General features: G+C 38.5%; 1 protein-coding gene across 5 annotated transcripts in view; it reads left to right on the top strand.

The window, feature by feature from the left end:
- CDKL5 (cyclin dependent kinase like 5) overlaps nucleotides 1-21,512 on the top strand; it is a 277,196-nt gene that overhangs the window by 187,065 nt on the left and 68,619 nt on the right. For 3 of the 5 annotated variants that reach the window (XM_070750754.1, XM_070750752.1, XM_070750749.1), the window contains exons 1-4: nucleotides 1,043-1,259; nucleotides 11,980-12,099; nucleotides 17,055-17,247; nucleotides 20,369-20,403. The exons of 1 other annotated variant lie outside the window; for it this stretch is intronic. In XM_070750754.1, the coding sequence (XP_070606855.1) occupies nucleotides 17,184-17,247; nucleotides 20,369-20,403 (99 nt within the window). In that variant the 5' untranslated portion in view covers nucleotides 1,043-1,259; nucleotides 11,980-12,099; nucleotides 17,055-17,183. Of the gene's footprint in view, nucleotides 1-1,042; nucleotides 1,260-1,642; nucleotides 1,731-11,979; nucleotides 12,100-17,054; nucleotides 17,248-20,368; nucleotides 20,404-21,512 lie in introns of those variants that run through there. One more of the 5 variants, XM_070750751.1, reaches the window with a different exon arrangement.

Here is a 21,512-nt window from a genome sequence, read left to right as displayed (position 1 = left end):
ATATGAAAATTATTTTTTCTTGTTTCCAAAAGAATTATCAAGGACAAACCCAGGCATATGCAACAAAGGTGACTTTTTTTTCTGGTTGGAAGTTCATACTTCACCTTTAAATGAGGTATCAGGGATATGATGAGCTTGAGCAAAATCTAAACTTCCTTTCCTTTCCCTTAAACTAAAATTCAATAATTTCAAATTCCAGTCTACAGCACTGATATAGCTAATAGCTAATAAACCCCCTCAACATCATATTGGAGGTCTTTGAACACCCCATTAAAAAAAAATCACCAGAGGGTGAATGCAGTTTTGGGTGTGGCTAGTTTAAATCTGTCTCATTCATGGCCTTGGGATGAAATAAATTATACCTCATGGTGATGCAGAAATGTTTTCAGATTATGTCTGTGTCATATTTAATCAGAGATATAAGCTTTTCTCGTTTTGACTGTAATCCTTCAGAGCACGGACATACATAGAACCAAAATAGACCGTGCCCTGCACGTCGTACTGACATTATATACATATCTCCGACCAGCTATTTCTCATATAAATGGCTAGGCGGTTCTACGTTCTTATTAGGCTACATCCTTCGCCTCCGCCTCTGTATATAGCTGCTGCTTCGTCATGACAGCAGCCATCACTAATAGTGTCAGTCCCTAACGCCTGAGGATGCACTGACACTTCGCCATCAACACCAGCTGCAACCTCCCAGGGATGATTTTCTGCCACTCTCCTTCCCAAACCCCTCCACTTCCAGCCACAGCCGCCAAACCCGCTTCTCCCCCGACGGCTCCTTTCGGCGCTTTGCTAGCCGCAAAGCCAACCGAGCCCGCGTATGCAGTGCGGCGGGCGGGCCTAACTCGGCGTACAAGCAGGACGGGATGAAGACGCGGGGGAGCTGTTTAATGCCCGCCCATCTTCGGCCCACCATGCCGCAAGGGAGGGGAGGGGATTGCAAGTTCCCATTGGCTCTTTCGACCAAGGCGTGGCCTCTTCTTCCCTGCGCTTGTTCCCAATTGGCGACGGCCCGTGTCAGTGACCAAAAAAACAACAACCATCAAACAACAAGTTACCCAACTCAGCATCACCTCCCTGAAAGCTAAGCAAGCGGCGGCGAGTCTGAGCTAAGACTGGACGCAGGAGCGGAGAATCGGAGAAGGCGACAGTGGGAGAGGAGGAGGCCGCGGTGGGATTGTCGCGGGCAGGCGTAACGAAACCAGCAGCGCGGCGGCAGGAGGAGCAGGGGAGGCGGCCGTGACTGATCGGTGAGTCGCTGGAATCTGGGTATGGGGGCGTTGACTTGCTCCCGTCTGTGGGCCCCCTCCTGTCATTGCACTCTCTCCCTTCAGCCCTCATCTCTTTGCTATCATCCTTTCCCCCTCCTCCCACTTCCCGTACCCGCCCCCTTTTAAATCCCACCCACACCCACCGCCCACCATCCTGGTAGCAAGGCTGTCGCCCTTGAAGATGCCGCCTACTTCTTTGATGCGACTCTCCCCCCCTTCCCGCGCCTCGAACGCGCATGCTCCCATCTGCCAGCCGCGGCTGTTGCTCCCCTTCTCTCCCCCTTCGCCTTGGTGCCTTCCCTCGGTAGCTCGAACGCGCTCGGTGACCCCCCCCCCCCCCCAATCTTTTCCCATAAGGCTTTTCCTCAAGGCTTTGCATCGGGAGGTTTTTCCCCGCGGGTATCACGGCCCGTCTTCCTTTCCCCCTCCCAGCAAGAACCCGCAGCAGAGGTGAGTGCCAGAGCTGACCAAATCTTTGCATCCCTGAATAAATGGTCCCTGGGAATTTTAGGAAGCGACCGGATTCCCGTTGCAATGGATCTCTTCTGACTGCCAGCCTGCTTGACATTGTCTTGGCTTTAGCTTCAGAATCTAACTCGAACAGCTTTTCTTCCTTCTCGGCTGCTGGTTGCTTATTTGTATTCCTAGGGTATGTCATCCGTGCCTTCTATCGGAGATGCTGTGCGTTTCAAACCCTGCCTCCTACCATGAGTTAGGAATGAGTAATTTTATGGATTTAGACATCCTGCAGACCTAAAATATTTTTTTGTGCTTCGTTGGCTACAGTGTTCATTGAAGCTGTAATCTGGGCTGCAAGGTGTGCATCAAAATTATTTTCCTGTCCTGTTTTCTCTTATTTGCTCTAGATTCTTGCATGATATGACTAAAAAAAAATATATCTGGGAATATTCCTGCTTGATAAAAAAAAATGTTCATTTACTAGCTGCTTCTTCCTCGGTGAAAGAAATGATATAGAGAGCTTTAGATCACTTGACAGCTAATGTGATGGCAAAATCTTGGAAGCACCCTGGGGTGAAGTTCGGATTTCCTTTATAAATATAGGTTTGGGGATTCCCCTCATGATGCCGTCACTTGATTTTGTTCTGAAGTGCAGCCTTCATGACTATCTCATTGTAGTCCATTAATACCTTTAAAATAAAATATCTGTTTATTAGTTCTGCTATTAGAATTACATTTTCCATCATCTATACTGCTATTTCATCTGAAAGTGGCTGAATTTTACAGTGCTTTATATGTACATTCCTGATCTTGGACTATATATTATTAATATACTATACTGACTCACTTAAAGGAATCCTTCTGTCATGTAAGCATTTTCAACCTATGCAATCACATCTGATATTACAATCAATTATTAATGTCCTAATCGAATATTAATTTTCAAAATGTCCTTAGCGTCTCACACCAAATATCTCAGGGCTTGTCATCTTTTTTTAAATCTGTATACAATATTTGAATGCAGTACACACACATAGCTGTTGGCTATTGTTGAAGTTTGCCATCCAGTGAGGCAATTGAAATAAAATCAGTGTGTTATATAAGGTCTATGGAGAAGAACAAAATATAGTCAAGGCAATCTACTTATTTTTCTTACCTGCTATCTTCTGCTTTCTTTGATTAGAAAATGGGACCAATTTTTAAATATAGCTTCTCTTAAATGGTTGTATTGTTATAAGAAAGAAAAGGTAATTTTCTTTCCCATGGTTCCCATGGTTTTCTTGGCAGGATTTTGATTTGGAATCATAGCACTAGGCATATGCCAAACTATCATAACTTCTACATATATTAAGGAGGTAGCAGGATCCTATTTGAACTTAATGGGATTTAAACATGTTTAGAATTGCCCAGATAAATTGTATAATTAAATTTCCTGTTAGTCAAGATATAAATTTCAATGCTTAGTATTAATTTTAGAGAGAGCTGTACTGTAATTAATATTTGCATTTATGCATATGGTTTGCATAGGATAAAGTTTTTCATATACACTAGTTTTATCCCTAAACCAAACTTGAAGATCACTGCTTCCATCTTTATGATATAGTTGAGATACTAATTTATTTTAGTTTTGTATTCAGATTTGAAACAAGAACTCCCACCTCACATACTTAACCTGCAAGGTAGCTATTTGATTAGTAAGATAAACATAGCAAGTCTGAATGCTATCTACAGGAATTTAATCTTGTGCTTAACATAATTTAGTATAATATATATAATATACTTTCTAACATTGCAAATTGAAGTTCTTTGAAATAAGTGAAACAATTGTGTGGAATTTGGGTTGGATTTAACTAAATTTCATATTTATATTATTGCTTATTCATTTTTGAGGATGTTCTTTCTGTTACTTATAGTTTATTATTCTTAAAATCTGTAAATATAATTTTTCTGTAGATAGAAGAATAAAAGTGAAATTGTTTTCTTTAATTATTCATGTAATTTAATTACTGTACTGATTATTTCTATGTTTTGAAATATATTTGTGTAAGTTTGCTTTAAAACAGGAAGCTGTATTAAATTATGTTTATAATGATGAAGACCCTCTACGTGAATCATATCTTCTTTCCTATGCCAAACTTGTAATACAAGTTTTGATATTTTCTTATGATGGATATCTGTGTTAAAGCATTTTATTTGTAACTTAATAAAAGACGTTTGATTTATTTGGAACAACTTTTGTATTAATTTTATAGTTAAGATTTTATTTTTAAATTAGTATTTATAAAAGTAGAAATTAATTCTGGGTACAGTGATATCTCGTCTTATGAATGCCACTTCATACAAACTTTTCAAGATACGAATCTGGTTTTTAAGATTTGTTTGCCTCTTCTTAAGATCCATTTTCACCTTACAAACCCGAGCTCGGTTGCGTGGGCTCTCTCACTGCGCGCGCGCTCTCTTACTGCCTCAGGGATTCCCCTGCCTTGTGACTGCCACCGCCAGGATTTCCCATTTGCTTGCTGCCCCCACCGGGATTCCCCGCCTCCTTTTGCTTGCATCTGCAGTCCTGAGGTGGGGAATGCTTGAGCTGCCCCATTTCCCTGCCGTTTTCCCCTCTAGCCCTCCGCATCCTCTGCTCCCCGCAGCCACCCCATCCCACTGCCAAACTCCCCCCTAGCCTCCTGCTTCCTTTGCCCCATCTCACTGCCAAAATCACCCCTCCAAAAGCTTCCTATGCCACCCCAAATCGCTCCCAAAATCACCCCTCCAAAAGCTTCCTACGCCACCTCAAATCGCTCCCAAAATCACCTCTCCAAAAGCTTCCTACGCCGCCCCAAATTGCTCCCCAAGTCACCCCTCCAAAAGCTTCCTACGCCACCTCAAATCGCTCCCAAAATCACCTCTCCAAAAGCTTCCTATGCCACCCCAAATCGCTCCCAAAATCACCCCTCCAAAAGCTTCCTACGCCACCTCAAATCGCTCCCAAAATCACCTCTCCAAAAGCTTCCTATGCCACCCCAAATCGCTCCCAAAATCACCCCTCCAAAAGCTTCCTACGCCACCTCAAATCGCTCCCAAAATCACCTCTCCAAAAGCTTCCTACGCCGCCCCAAATTGCTCCCCAAGTCACTCCTCCAAAAGCTTCCTACGCCGCCCGAAATCGCTCCTAAAATCACCTCTCCAAAAGCTTCCTACGCCACCCCAAATCGCTCCCAAAATCACCTCTCCAAAAGCTTCCTACGCCGCCCCAAATTGCTCCCCAAGTCACTCCTCCAAAAGCTTCCTACGCTGCCCGAAATCGCTCCTAAAATCACCTCTCCAAAAGCTTCCTATGCCACCTCAAATCGCTCCCAAAATCACCTCTCCAAAAGCTTCCTACGCCGCCCCAAATTGCTCCCCAAGTCACTCCTCCAAAAGCTTCCTACGCTGCCCGAAATCGCTCCTAAAATCACCTCTCCAAAAGCTTCCTATGCCACCTCAAATCGCTCCCAAAATCACCTCTCCAAAAGCTTCCTACGCCGCCCCAAATTGCTCCCCAAGTCACTCCTCCAAAAGCTTCCTACGCCGCCCGAAATCGCTCCTAAAATCACCTCTCCAAAAGCTTCCTACGCCACCCCAAATAGCTCCCCAAATCACCCCTCCAAAAGCTTCTTATGCCACCCCAAATCGCTCCCAAAATCACCTCTCCAAAAGTTCCTAGGCCACCCCAAATCGCTTCCAAAGTCTTCCAAAATCATCTCCCCTTTCAAAATGCCTCGTTTCTCCTTGCTACCTTTCTTCACTCCATTTGTCTTTGTTAGGACCTCGATTTGGGGTGGCATAGGAAGCGTTTGAAGGGGTGATTTTGGAGGCGATTTGGCATAGGTAGTTGTTTTTGTTTTAAAGCATTGTTTAATATTATTCAATAAATGATAATTGGTCTTAATTTTCAGTATCTCTATAAACTTGCTTTATTGAAAGGCAGAATATTTTTTAAAAAATCTTTGTGCTATTGCTGAATTAGCAGCAGAATTTCCCAGATTTATAGTGTCTACTTCATTATATTCACTGTCAATTTGATGGTTAGTTGCTACACTTGTCATTAGTTTAGTCTTTATATTTAGTTTTAGTACCATTCTTCACTGTAGGCTTTGACTTTCATTATTCAAGCTTTCAGATCCTTGGCATTTTAATTATCAGAGTGGTGCCATCAGTGTAGTGAAGATTATTGATGTTTCTTCTTTTCATTTTAAAACATTTCATATTTGAGGGAGGGAGGGAGGGAGGATTTACAACCTCTTATTACTCCTTTGCTGACCTGGAATTGGTCTGTTTGACCATACTCCATCCAAATTTGCATGAAGTCAATGAGTTACACTGAGAGTTCCATTTTTCTAAGCATATTTTGTGCATTTTAATGCACAAAACAACCAAAGTCCAACAACTGAAGTACAGACAGACTTTCCTTGGGTGTGTGTGAATTCTTTGGTTTTCTCAATTATCCAGCATGCATCAGCAATAATGACTATGATTCCTTGGCCTTTTCAAAAGCCTATTTGAACATCTGGCATTTCTTTTACACATACGGAAAATGTTAAATTATTGTAATCATAATTTGCTAGCATATAAGAATATTTTGCAATTGTTTTCGCACTTTTTAAGTCTTCCTTTTTTAGTATTGGTATGTAGATCAACCTCTTCCAATCCACTTGCCACTAAGGCAATTCTTCAGATTGGCTGGCATAAATTAGAACTTTTACATACTCTTATGCTTTTCCTTGCCATATTTTTATAGATAGTCTATCAATTTCTGTAGCTTTCTGACCTTATAGTGACCGGAGTTCATCTTTTGGTACCAGAGGATTTGTAACTAAGGAACATTTTCTAAGCCATCTTAGATGTTGATATTTCTATTCTACAGAATTTCACTACACTATTTGTTTGGTACTGTTTGATATTATTTGAACTAGTTATTATCTGATCTGTTATGTCTTTTATTATAATTTGAGGTTGGAATTTTATTTTTCTTTAGAATAGAAATCTTTAGGATTGTTAGAAGGCTTTTCTTTTTGTGTATGTGTATCCGCTTCCATTTTCATTTATTTATTCTTCATTGCTTCCATCTTCAGTCTATTTACAGATGTGATTATAACACTGCCCTTTATCTCTTCTCACAATCATATGACATTTTTTACAAGTCCCTTCCTGAGATTTTTGTTTTCTTGGCTTCTTGCCAATTTTTACTGTTTTTCTGGCATCCAGTTTCTTTTCTTCTATTTTTGGTCTCTGGCAATCTCTTTTCATATTCATCTTTAACAGCTACTTTGGTTTCATTCCAAAATTTCTCTATCAATGAGTTTAAGAACTGTAAAATGTTTTTTGATGTTCTTTTTAAAAAATGGCAGATACATATTTGGGGTTCAGAATTGTCTAGAGAAATACAGTGGTAGATGGTAGATGGCACATTGCCCTAGGTCAGCTCCAGCATGTATGTGTGCGCTAGCCAGCTGATTTTCAGCCAAAACGAAGGCTGTTTTGCCCTCCAGAGGCTTCAGGAACGCTTGTCTAAGCCTCCAGAGTGCAAAAAATAGCACAATGGGCAAACTAGAAGTCTGTTTTTTCCTAACTTCCAGTTTGCCTGTTTGGCCATTTGTCACCATCCCAGGCTTCAGTGAAGCCTGTGTGCACATGTGCAGGGGCAGCGTGCGTGTGTGCGGGTGTGCGGGTGCATGCGTGGGGTGGAGGGAATGATTGTGGGCATGTGCATGCATGCTAGCACACGCACAGACACCCTTTTGGCACACAAACCAAAAAAGGTTTGCCATCATTGCCCTAGACCTTCAGTGAATTAGTTGTTACCTGACATAATAACAAATAAACAAATAAAGTAACAAATAAACAACTCTTTATTTCTTGATCTTAATAATGTTAAAGTTAAAGAGTAGGTATGTATTAGTACTTTTTTTTGGGGGGTGGGGGGGTGAGGCATGCTGTACCCAAATCAGAAATTCAGCTTACCAGTTTTTGCAGAAAGCAACAACCCCACATTAAAAGACAAGATAGAAACATGAAGATCCCATAGCTTTAATATTGTAGGACTGGGCAGGAATTCTTCAGTATCATCTTGGATAAGGCTTCAGTAGTAGGTTCAAATATAAAAAGATCTTATTCAAAGGAATATAATAGGAAATAGGATAAATCAGGCCAGAGGTTTGTGAATCCAGCATTCTTTGTGGCTAACTAGATGCATATAGGATGTTCCAAGCAATACAGTATATGAAAGCAATAGTTTTCGTTCTCCCCAGAAACTGGCATTTTAGATTTTTAATTTGGGTGGTAGTCAGACTTCTCCATCTCCTCTATATATTTGTCTAGATTTTTTTGCAGCATCTGAGTTATGATAAGTAATTTAGATCTTGTTAAAACATCACACCAATTTGCAATATTTTGTGTATAAAACATACTTCTTTTTTCTGGTTCTGTACCTCCATGTAACTCTAGCTGAAGCCAGTTCTAATACTATAGTGTGAGAGATAAACCTACTTTACTTTCCTTGCATTATTTTTATGCCTTTTCATTTGATTACCTTTTTTCTAGAATAAAAGATATCAAATTGTACGTTTTTAGGGGAACTTCTTCCCAAATTCAAAAGAATTGTCTAGAGAAATACAGTGGTACCTCGAGATACGAGTTTAATTCGTTCCGGACCTGGGCTCTTAAGTCGAGCAGCTCTTATCTCGAACGACTTTTCCCCATAGGAATTAATGTAAATAATTTTAATTGGTTCCAGCCCTCAAAAAACTCACAAAGTTAGTCTAAATTATGCAGAAAGACATGTTTTTAATGAAGAAATGTACATGTACATATAAATGAATAATGAAGTTTCTTTCACTTAACTTGTAAACTTTCTTAAACTTTTAAATTTACATATGTTCAACTTCTCTGCCACCCAATCCTGTAGGACAGAGGTCCCCAACCCTTTTTGCACCAGGGACCGGCTTTAAGCGATCAAGAGAGGAATGGGTGAATGAATGGACGGAGGGTGGGAAGGAAGGAAGGAAAGAGGGAAGGGACAGGAACAGAGGAAGGAAGCAAGGAAACTTATGAAAGGGGAGAGTAAGAGAGGAATGAGTGAAGGGAGGGAGGGAGGGAAGAAGGTGGGAAGGAGAAAGAAAAGAAGAAATAGAGGAAGGGAAGGTAAAAGAGAGAAAGAAAAAGAGCAAGAAAGAAAGAAAGAAAGAAAGAAAGAAAGAAAGAAAGGGGGAAGGGACAGGAACAGAGGAAGGAAGCAAGGAAACTTATGAAAGGGGAGAGTAAGAGAGGAATGAGTGAAGGGAGGGAGGGAGGGAAGAAGGTGGGAAGGAGAAAGAAAAGAAGAAATAGAGGAAGGGAAGGTAAAAGAGAGAAAGAAAAAGAGCAAGAAAGAAAGCTGCAAGCCCCCCCCCCCGAGCCCCCCAGGCCGGCTGCAACCTTTTAAAACATGCGCGCCGCTTCGCAGCTGTCTCCTGAAGCCGAACGCGGAAGTTAGCGTTTGGCTTCAGGAGACAGCTCCTTGGCGCTTGTATCTCGAATTTGGGCTTGTAAGTAGAACAAAAATATCTCTCCCCTCCCAGCTCTTATCTCGAGTTGCTCTTAAGTAGAGCAGCTCTTATGTCGGGGTTCCACTGTACAATGGTAGATGTAGATGAAAACCACTGAAACCAACTAGTAGGATCTCCCTTTTCCTCCTTTCCTGGTACAAATTTTCACTCATGAAATAAAGATAGCTTCTATGCTAAAACTAGTTGGTAATAGTTATAATTGAATTTAATCAAATAATGCCTGGAAATGTAGAATGCTTGTTTTAGCACCCTACTCAGGAAAGAATTATTTGCAAAGGCACTTATTAGTACATCCAATCCAAAGAGTGCCTCAGACAATTTTCTTATTCCATTTGCTTAGGCAGCTATTTGATTTGATCAACTCATAAAAAGAAGAATTGAGGAAATAAGTAAAAGGCCATACTGCATTTCCATTCCATACATTTTGTACATATATCAATATATACAGTATATAAACAACAATTGATTATCCATAACTTAGAATTCTAATTTAGATAGGTTGAATTGATTATGAGGAAATTTGTTACCCTGCTTTACCCAAGATAACACAGAGTGTTGCACTTTAATTCAAAAAGAATAAGGAAGTGTAGGCTGGAGAAAATGTGAGGTTGTGTAAATGAAACCCAGTGTGTATGGCCCCATCATCCTACATATTCAGCCAGCACACATTCTTGGAAAGTCATGGTCCTGTGACTTGTAAATGGCTTTTAATTTTAATCTATCTGAACAATTTATTAAAATTGCTTCAAATAAGTTAAAAAGCAAATAAGCTTGCCACACTCCTTCAATGCTATTTATTTTGTGATGTTATCCCACTATACAGTAGTGACCAAAATTGTGGAAACCTTTTGGAAAAAGTGTATTTTTGAGGTTTGATGGCTAGTAGCATCACTTTTTTTGGAATTTTCATATTCCACTGCTGGAATGGCCTGGGAACAGCCCAGACCTTAACCCGATTGAAAATCTGTGGAACCGACTAAGGAAACCTTTTAGTCAGAAGCGACCCAGCAATAAAACCCAGTTAACAGAAGCAATCATTCAGTCTTGTTTTCACATTATAACAGCTGCATACCTAAAAGACATGGTTCATTCCATGGGAAGATGTTGTAAGGCTGTAATTCATGCTAAAGTTACCCAACTAAGTATTAATTGATGTGATACTTTTTGTATATCTCATTTTTTCTACATGTTTCACTTTTCTTCTTAATAATGTAACTGCTATTCTAATAACAAATCATTCATGAAAGTTATTGCCTTACATTCTTGACTGAATTATCTTTCCATTGATATATAATTTTATGATACTACTCTAAAAAAAAGTGGTGTTATTAACTAGTTCTAGAAAATACACTTTTCCCCAAAGGTTTCCACAATTTTGGCCATGATTGTAGAATTGCACCAAAAAAAACAAAAACAAACCCAGACCCAGGAAATTACAGATTAATTAGTCTAACATCAATACCTGGGAAGATACTGGAAACAAATAATCAAAAAAACAGATCTGTGAATATCTAGAAACAAAATTATAACTAGTAGACAGCACAAGTTTCATTATTTGACAGAGTGACTAAATTAGTAGGCTAGTGAAATGCTGTGGACATACTTAAGACTTCAGCAAGGTATTCAGCAAAGTAGACCACAACTTACTTCTTGGTAAACTAGAAAAATGTGAGATGGTTAGCATTATCAATATATGGATTTGTAACTGGCTGACAAACTGTAGGGTCTCCTGCTTGAGCAGTGGATTGAACTAGAAGATGTCCAAGATCCTTTCCAGCTCTATTCTGATTAAACTTAAATAATGTTGTTTTGTTCTTTGTTTTCTGTTCTTTTTCACATTATAATCAGAGATGTTAGTACAAAGAGCTTTTGTTAAGATTCTGAATACTATTTGTTGTTGTTCAGTATACATACAGTACCAGCTCCTAAAAATATTTATCATAAAGTGGTTTTATCAGTGGTTTTATCATAAAGTGGTTTTATCAGATTCATATGGTCCAATATTTTGTATCATGATTCGATTATGACTTTGGGGTTCTATACCAGAAGACTGCAAGTTGATTTCTTGAATTATTAGGGATTGAAATGAATGCATGTTTCTGCATCAAGATAAGTTCTACCTATAATTGCTTCAGAGATTATAAAAATATGAACTTGTACATAGAAACATATAAGATTGACAGCAGAAAAGGTCCTTATGGTCCATCTAGTCAGCTCTTATACTATTTCCTGTATTTTATCTTAGGATGGATATAGGTTTATATAATTGCTTCAGAGATTATAAAAATATAATCTTGTACATAGAAACATAGAAGATTGACAGCAGAAAAGGTCCTCATGTTCCATAGTCTACCCTTATACTATTTCCTGTATTTTATCTTAGGATGGATATATGTTTATCGCAGGCATGTTTAAATTCAGTTACTGTGGATTTACCAACCACGTCTGCTGGAAATTTGTTCCAAGCTTCTACTACTCTTTCAATAAAATAACAAACTTCCAGCACCTTTAAAAGGAATTAATTAAAGCCATTAATTAAAGATATGGGAAATGGAAATGAGATTTAATAAAGTTTCTGTTTAAGGCTATACATTGATATAAGTTGTATTGTTTCTCATAATTGAATATATGTTGTCTCCTGTTTTTGTATTTATATATAGCCTCACTGGTGCAATGGTTAGAGTGCAGTACTGCAAGCTACTTCTGCTGATCACCAGCTGCTAGCAGTTTGGCAGATTGAATCTCAGGCTCAAGTTGACTCAGCCTTCCATCCTTCTAAGGTCGGTAAAATGAAAATCCAGATTGTTGGGCAATATTCTTATTCTTTGTAAACCACTTAGAGAAGTTTGTAAAGCACTGTGAAGCGGTATATAAGTCTAACTCTTCCTGTTCCATTTCTCTTTTGAAATTGGGTTCTTTTATATTTATTTTTATGACTTTACTGAATTTTTTGTGATCTATTAAAAAGTAGTATCATTTATAAGAAAAGAAATATTGAAGCAAAATTTTATTATTTAAATTTAAATTCAAAATTATTTCATCTGTATATACCTAAGATTATGTATGTATAATTTTAAAATTCGTATTCCATCCTTCAAAAGTACATTTTTTCTGAACGATTTAAATGATTAAATGATTGAATAATTAAAATATGCAATAAAATAATCACACCCTAAAACAAATTGGCAATGGTTACATCTGAGGAGAATTCTGTAGATAGAAAATTACCATGAAAAAGGCATATTCCTGAATTCTTGCAAAATAAGAAGCAATCCAAAATCAGGGCTTTGTTATCACTTGTGATTAGAACATAATGGGTTGACATCTTCTTTCTGATTCTATGATCTCAGGCCCTGAAGGGCTTTTTAGATTAAGGCCAACAGCTTGCGTTGGAAGTTGAAATGAAGTCAGATTATATAAAATTGAGTTTGAGTTTAATTGGATTTGTATGCCGCCCCTCTATGAGGATTCAATATTGAAACCCCGCCTCCGGACTTTGGTGTTTTTTGATGCTGCGATTTCGTTGAGGCTTCCCTCGCTGGGAAACCCCACCTCCGGACTTCCGTTGCCAGCGAAGTGCCCTTTTTTGCGATGCTGGGATTCCCCTGCAGCGGAAGTCCGGAGGTGGGGTTTTCCATGGAGGGGAGCCTCAGGGGAATCCCAGCAGTGCAAAAACGGGCACTACATTGGCAACAAAAGGCCAGGAGGTGGGGTTTCCCAGTGAGGAGAACCTTTGCCTGGCAATGGAAATCCGGAGGTGGGGCATCCCAACGGCGGCAGCGGGTTCGTAAGGTGAAAATAGTTCGGAAGAAGAGGCAAAAAAAATTTAAACCCCGGGTTCGTATCTCGAAAAGTTTGTTTGACGAGGGGTTCGTAAGACAAGGTATCATGGTATACAGTATATATCTCAAAAAAATAAAGGGAACACTCAAATAACACATCCTAGATCTGAATGAATGAAATATTCTCATTGAATACTTTGTTGTGTACAAAGTTGAATGTGCACATCATGTGAAATTGATTGTCAATCAGTGTTGCTTCCTAAGTGGATAGTTTGATTTCACAGAAATTTAATTTACTTGGAGTTATATTGTGTTGTTTAAATGTTCCCTTTATTTCTTGAGCAGTGTGTGTTTGTGTGTGTAACATATTTTACTGATAATGAAAAGGAAGGGAGACTACTATAAATCTATTTCGGGCTTATTTGCCTTCATCAGGTAGCCATACTCTTACTGGGATTTGAACCTGGAGACAAAACACAATAAAATACAGATGTTAAAAGATCTATATTCAAATGCAAATGTCTAGGCCTGTGATGGCAAACATGACACCTAGAGATGTGCACACACAACCCTCTCTGTAGGCATGCACGCCATCACCAGTTGCTCTTCTGGTTTCCAGTATATGTATGCGTGCTGGCCAGCTGGTCTTCGTGTACACTGGGGCACCAGAAATCCAAAGACCAGCTGCACACCAGCCACCTGGTCTTTGGGTTTCTGGTGCTCCAGTGTGTGCGAGGACCAGATAGCCAGACAGATGGAGACGATGAGATTTAGTCATCTTTAAACTGCCAACCATTCTTGAAATTCAGATAACATATTCAGATACTTAAATAATTATCTAAAAATGGATAATTAAAGTCTTTCTTTCAGTAGTGAAATCCATTTTTTTACTACCAGTTCTGTGGGTGTGGCTTAGTGGGTGGATGTCTTGGTAGCCAATAGCTTGGTGGGCATGGCAGGGGAAGATACTGCAAAATCCCTATTCCCTCCCCACTCCTGAGGGAAGGATATTGCAGGATCTCCATTTCCATCACACTCGGGGGCCAACCAGAGATAGTATTTTTTGGTTCTCCAAACTACTCAAAATTTACGCTACCAGTTCTCTGAACTACTCAAAATTTATGTTATCGGTTCTCCAGAACCTGCTGGATTTCATCCCTGCTGTCTTCTGATAATCAACTTGCCTGAAAAATATAGTGCAAATTATGAATATGGAAATTAAAACAGTTTTTCTTTAGTTTTAAATACTGTATGTTTGTGTATAATTGCATATGCAAACCAAATAATAATTAATGCACTTTTCCTTGAGATCTCCTAATCTTGTCATCTCTTTTTACTCTTATTACAGAATAGTTACTAAACCCAATAAAAATATGTTCATCAGTGTATCAGTTCTGGTTTAAATTTACATATTTATTTAAAATATTATGTTAGCCACCCATCTTTAAAAAAAATCTGTGAATGGTTTATTGCCAGTAAAATGATATATACAATCATAAAACCAGCAATAATAAAAAAAATTAAAAACCCTAAAAAAGCTGATGTCAAAATTATATTTTCAGCAATAATAAAAGTTAAAAAAAAATGATGCCACAACTATATTTCTCTGATGCAACCCACATTTTCATCTCACTCTGAATTCATCATGTCTCATTGCTTAGAACAAGAACCAAGTCCTGAGTGCTGTCCAGAAGGGTAAAGAGGTAGGAACAAGTAGCCCCTCAGGGGTAGGGAAGACAGTAGAGATAATAATTAGCATTAACACCCAGAGGAAAACTTGTGCAATTTGCACAAAGGGTGATATATGAGCAAAAACTAGAGGCACCAACACTGTGCACACTGGTGCTGTACTGATATGTGAGAATGACCTTGAAAGATGGGAGGAATATATACAAACTAAACAACTATCAGATAAGAGGCAATGAATTCACAGAAGGACTGTGTGAGGGGGCAGGGCAAACATCTTTTTTTCCAAATATAACGTGTTTTCTTTCTTTTCTTTTTTTGTCTTAGCAAGCCTCAGAAAGAGGTTGGAAGGGGACAGAACAACTCAATGCATAAACGAGTGACAATCTGGAGAAAATTACAAACATTTAATATCATTTTAGAAATCTTAGGAAAGACCCTCTGTAGTTTCTTGGACTGTAAATGTGAGGATGTATCTGGAGGACTTGCATGATTCTATTAATGTAACCTCATAAAAAAGTTATAGCCACAGTGTCTGGCTTACCTTGTCTAGCTTGTCTGGCTTACCTTGCTAGGTTAAAAGCTGCAGTTCCGGATGCTCTTCAAGGGCATCCTATGTAGAGTACATTGCAGTAATTCAAAAGGGAAGTACCAAGGTAGGGATGAGTTTCCTTTAAGGCACAATTAGTGCACAAGATAGATATGTACAAAGCTCTCCCAAAGCATAGCTGCCACTGTTACTCACGCAACAGCAACCCTAAATTAATTCTTTAATCTTGATAGGATTAAGAGAAGTGTTTTCAAGTTAGAACAACCTTCATACCATTTTGTTCAATAACATGGTGGCTGTTTTGTATGATTTTCTTAAAGACTTAATTTTATAGCAAACATTCTTTTATTAATTTTAAAGCAAAATATTCTACTTAGTTTGTAAATTTTGAATAGCATGTAAAAGCCTATAAAAATAAGCATTCCCATAATGTCATTATCAATGAATTGTGCTATATTGTTAGATACATACTATATTCTAACATGGGATAAAAAAAAACATGATACAGGATGATTTACAGTTCTCCCAAACCTTTCATATTCTATGATGCCTTACAACTAGATCATTGTACAACTAGATCATTAAAGCAGGCAGCACACTAAAAGTGGTAGAAAATCTTGCTATCACTCATGTAAGTGATTTGGCTCCATCCACTGGAAACAGCAGCAGTGAATGACTAAATAAAAATCTGACAAGGCACGGTTTTGAAAGTCAGACTGCAATACCACGCACTTGGAACTCAAATTGCTAAAGAAATGGTACAGAGTTAGCTTTTGATTAATTAACAGTCAGAACTACTTGATTATTATGTGAAATTGCTTCCTTTTCTTCCCTTTCTTTCTTCTCCTACTATTCTCTTTCTTTTGGAGCATAGCATTTATATTATCCTTATTTCCATATTGTAAATTTCATGTTGTTGAATAGGACACATTGTTCAAGTCTGTCAAGATCTTTTTGGATCCTGAGTTTGTCTTCTGGGGTGTTGGCTATTCCTGCCAGCTTACTGTCATCTCCAAATTTGATATGTTCTCCCTCTATTCCCTCATCTAAGACATTTATGAAGATATTGAAGACTACTGGGCCTAAGATGGTATCTTGTGGTATCCTGCTGCTTACTTCCCTCTTTGTAGATACAGTATCATTAAGAACTACACATCGCTTTGTTAGCCAGTTCCAAATCTATCTGGTGATGATGCTGTTTATCCCACATTGTTCTAGTTTACCAGGAAGTAGGTTGTGGTCTACTTTGTTAATGCCTTACTGGATTCCAAGTATACTATGTCCACAGCATTTCATCATTTTGTCAAATAATGAAATAAGATTGGTTTGGCATGATCTGCTTTTATCAAACCTGTGCTGTCTACTAGTCATAACTTTATTTGTTTCTAGCTGTTCACATATCTGTTTGTATTATTATTATTTTCAGAATCTTCCCAGGCATTGATGTTAGACGGATTAGTCTGTAATTTCCTGGGTCTGTTTTTTTTCTTTTTTTGAAGATGGAATACATGAAAGAATGTTGTTCTTCTGGTTTATGAATCATATATGTAAAACCCTGGTGTATCAGACCTTGGTGATTATTATAGCCTTTGATGCCTTGCGCATTATAATATAACTATTAGTCAGATGTATTGAATGTAGGTACTGTTGTGCATTCAGTACAAATCTTGTGAAATTTCTTTAGCTCATCCCAATTATATGTTTATTTTCTTTGCAGGAATCTCTTTACCAACTTAAAACATAAATGTGCTAAAGCCTACCAACCATTATAGACTTGACTTCCGCGAATATTTTGGTCTTCTCTGGCCATGTTGTACAATTGGTGTTCCATGAGGAATTTGTCTTCATGAAGATTCCTAATATTGGTAATGTGATGAATAAATTTGAGATCCTTGGGGTTGTAGGTGAAGGTAAGCATATATTCATGAATAAATTTAATTGGGGTTTGAAAAGAGATGTGAGAATAACTACAAAGATGTAAGTGAGACATTGATTACAGAATGAAGTTTTTGTTTTGCCATGGCTACAAATATACAATTTTTCTATATGGCATAATAGAACATCTGACTCAATTTTTCTGCTGTTTGACCAAATTAATTCCTAATATATAACCAAAATGGGAAATCTAAATGACTAATATTATAGTAGGACAAAATAAAATGAATGAAACAGCAATTTTTCTATCATAAAGGCTTCTTTATGTTACAGTTTTCTAATCTTATGAGAACTTACTTTCTTCCTTTGAAGCCTGGGAAAGAAAGGACGTACCTTTTTAAATGTGAGATATTAAAAATCAAGAAGAGATCTTGATTGCTTGTCTAACTGAGCTTCAAGCTGTATTATAATGCTGAGTTTCAAAACTGTCACAGAATATTTTGTTGTTTCCTCAAGCATACATTTTAAAAAAGTAATGTTGGTTCTTAATACAAGTACTACTGTTTTTGGTAAGTCATGACTCTATATGTGTGGATAACTAAGTGGTTAGGATATATTGCTATTCATCCCTGAGTATGTTTAGAAGTGTTTTAGTGTAAAATTATTTAATTTTCTAATAATTAAAGCACTCTTGCTCACTAATATTCCTTAAAATGAAACATCTGGAATTCAGTCCATTAATCCAGCTGATTTGTTCTGCCGCCAGGTCTCAACCGCCCGTTATTACAGAGTAATTAGTGCAGGAAGACACACACCACACGATAAAAGGAAAACCCAAAAGTTGTTATAAACAGAAAAACAGAAACAGCTCCTTTTTTAAATGTCAAAGGGATTTTCTGGTACACAGAAGGCACAGGTTAAATGCAGTCCAATTGCTCACCCAATAACTGGGAAATTGAGTCCAATTTTGAAGTCCAGAGAGTCCACACACACAATCCTGAAGAGCAAAAACCACGATCTTGACTAAACAATGAATCAGATAAACTGCCATGAGGCTAAAACACCAGGCTGCACTTTTATCTGTAGCACTAATTACAGCAGCCCCACCCAACCACAGGTGGCCTCATTTTCTCTTGTAATAATCCTTCAGTTGTTGAATCCTATGCATCACTCTACGCATGCGTGGATGTGTCATTAATTCTTGTTCAGAATCCAAGGATGATACAGATGACTGATCTCCTCCGGGGCTGTCTGCCAAACTCCCCTCTTCCCTGTCACTCACACTTCCTTGGTCAGAGGAGACTTCGTCAGCAGATTCTACTGGGAGCAAAACATGCCTGCGCATGTGGATGTCTCCCCCACATCCACCTCCACCTTCCTTGGGGCAGGAACTGGGCCAGAGCTAACCACAACATGCTTTATGCTACAATCATTCAAAAAAATTTTTTTTCAAATTAAGGAAAATAATGCTTAGACATCTGCATTGTTCTGTGAAATTAAAATGTTTATGCCAAAAAAATTTATCTTCAGTTTTCAGATTTATTTGTTTGTTTATTTATTTATTTATTATTTGGATTTCTAGGCCGCCCTTCTCCATAGGCTCAGGGCGGCTTACAAAACGAAATAAATACTGTGATCTCCAATTCTTTGTCTTCTCTTCTATGAGAGTCACCCAGAAAGTAATGTACCACATTTCTTTTCTTCAACAATTATTTATTGAACACAATGAAATTTACACTTACTCCATTCCCTATTTTTCCCCGTAATCTCCATCCTGTTCTATGGCCTTCGTCCTGCGAGACACAAGGGCATATATGCCCTGTCGGTACACTCCTTGTTCTGGTCACAAAGCCTTGGAGCTCTGCCAAACCGTCTTCTAATGGCCTCACCCTCTGGGCCCAGTGACTAACCATACCTCTGTCGACTGCAGATTCTCCATAAACTGTACACAAACGTTTGTGAATGTTCCCAACAGTTTCTTTCTCCGCAGTGAGAAATTCAATGATGACATGCTGCTTGTAACGTACATCACTTACATACACCATTTGAAACACTGCTGCAGCTACGCTAACTTTCTGAAGAAATGCAAAATTTACACACGCATTCCTGACAATTCAAATAATGTATATCTAAAGTTTCGCATTTATACCATTACTGTAAGCTGAGGAAAAAAAATGTGGTGCATTCCTTTCTGGGTGACCCTCATATTATCCCCTCGTATTGCCACATCAGTTACCACACTGTCATTTCACACACAGTTAAATCTCAGCTGAGACTTTATCAGTTTCTATTCAGACACTCCACAATATTTCAATCTGCTCATTTTTTTACTACTTTTTCAACTAAATATTTCCACCAACTTTTCATTAGTGCACATGATATTTTTAATAAATGCTTCAATGCGTCATTTTGAAGACTTTATTATGTTGTTGTTTATAATCAGCTTCTGCAATCGTCTTGCAAAGAGCTGAATATATGGTCTACTGTTTCTTTTGTAGAATCTGTATTTTAATCATTTGATGATTGTTTAGTTCTGGCTTTGCATTAGTTCAAACAGCTCGTTCTTGAGCAGCTAAAATCAAATCTTTCAATTAAAAAAAATGTATTTGTAAACCATTGTCAGGTCTTACCTGTATCACTTTCCCCGCTATCTTTTGAGGAAATTGACCATGTAATGTTTTTCCTTGCCAGCATTTTGTTTATGTTTTTATTACATTATTTCAATATTCATTTTCAGTAGTTTTAGTATTAGTATTATTTAAGATTTAGTCCTCAATTCAATTCAGTCTGGGACTGGTAAAAACTTAACACTTCAGGTCCTATCCAAAACCTAAGAGCTGTTATGTAAACATGTATCTAGGCAACCTTTTGGGTATTGCTCCAAGGGCTCCTATTATGATTGGTACAACCATTGATTTTTCCCCCCACAATCGCTCAACTTCAATTTGCGGATTCAGTATTTTGTTATTTTTTTCTAGTTGTTTCCCTTCAATTTGTGTATCACCTGATATTGCTGCTATTATTATTATTATTATTATTATTATTATTATTATTATTATTACTACTAGTAGTAGTAGTAGTATTAGCATCTTTTTAAATATATGTATACTACTTTCTACAATGTACATATGAATTTTTTTTTATTTTGGGCTATAGGAGCCTATGGTGTTGTGCTTAAGTGCAGACACAAGGTAAGTAAAACAATCTACATTGTGTTTTGTTATCTCTGTTTTGGTTTTTCTAGACCATGATTGGTTCTATATGCTTGCAAGTTGCCCTGGCTTGTGTACTGTTCATTGTGAATGAGAATCTGTTTCTTTTCTTTCCTTATTTAAATTTACCAATAGTTCGGTCCTTCATTTAAAATGTTTATTCATGGTTTTTACATAGTTTCTTGTTGTCATGGGTTACAGTTTAATTCAGATTGGCAAATTATTGTTTTCTGCAAAAAAAAAAGAATTTTGCTCAATTGTAAAGAAAAGGGAAGCTAATTTTCATTACGAAAACTATTTTTTTTGCCTTAATCTCAATGATCCTACTCTGCTAAAGAGAATTACAGTGATCCCTCGATTAGCACGGTCTCAATTAGTGCGAAACGCTACAACACGGTTTTTCAAAAAATATTAATTAAAAAATACTCCACGGTTTTTTTTGCTACACCACGGTTTTTCCCACCCGATGACGTCATACGTCATCACCAAGAGTCACTTCTCTGTCTCTTTCTCTTTCTTTCCTGTCATTCTCTGCTTCAATCATTTTCTCATTTCTCTTTTTTTCTCCCCTTTTTTCTATCATTTCTCTCTCTCTTTCTTCCTCTCTCACACTCTCTTCCTCCCTCTCTCATCTCTTTCTTTCCTTCTCTCTCTTTCCTTCTCTCTCCCCCCCTCCACTTGCCCACGAGAAGAAAAAAAGCAACCTCTGCCGGGCAGCTCCCCTTGTGCCCCCGCTTTGTGCCTGCCTCTTGTCCCTCTCTTTTGGGGATTTTTTTTCTTTTCTGTCTGAATGCGTCTGTGTGAGCGCGAGAGAGGGAGTGCGTGTATGTGTGTGTGTGTCTGTTGTGGCTTGGGCTGGTCGGCCTCGGAGGCGGGAGAAGGCGAAGAGGTAGCAAGCGGGGAACCCGGCGGGGTGGATGGCGGCGGCGGCGTGTGTGTGTGTGGTGGCCGCCTTCAGCTTGGGGTCGCCGCCGGCGTGCTCGAAGGACGCGCCGCCGCCCGCCTTGGAGCCCTCGAAAGCCTCGTCGTCTTCTGTGCTCTGCTCGCCGCTGCTCTCCAAGCGGGGCGCAGCGGCTGGGAGCGCGCGC

This window comes from Erythrolamprus reginae, chromosome 4 (genome assembly GCF_031021105.1).
Source record: "Erythrolamprus reginae isolate rEryReg1 chromosome 4, rEryReg1.hap1, whole genome shotgun sequence".
Lineage (NCBI taxonomy): Eukaryota > Metazoa > Chordata > Lepidosauria > Squamata > Dipsadidae > Erythrolamprus > Erythrolamprus reginae.
This window is presented reverse-complemented; position numbering and strand designations above follow the sequence as displayed.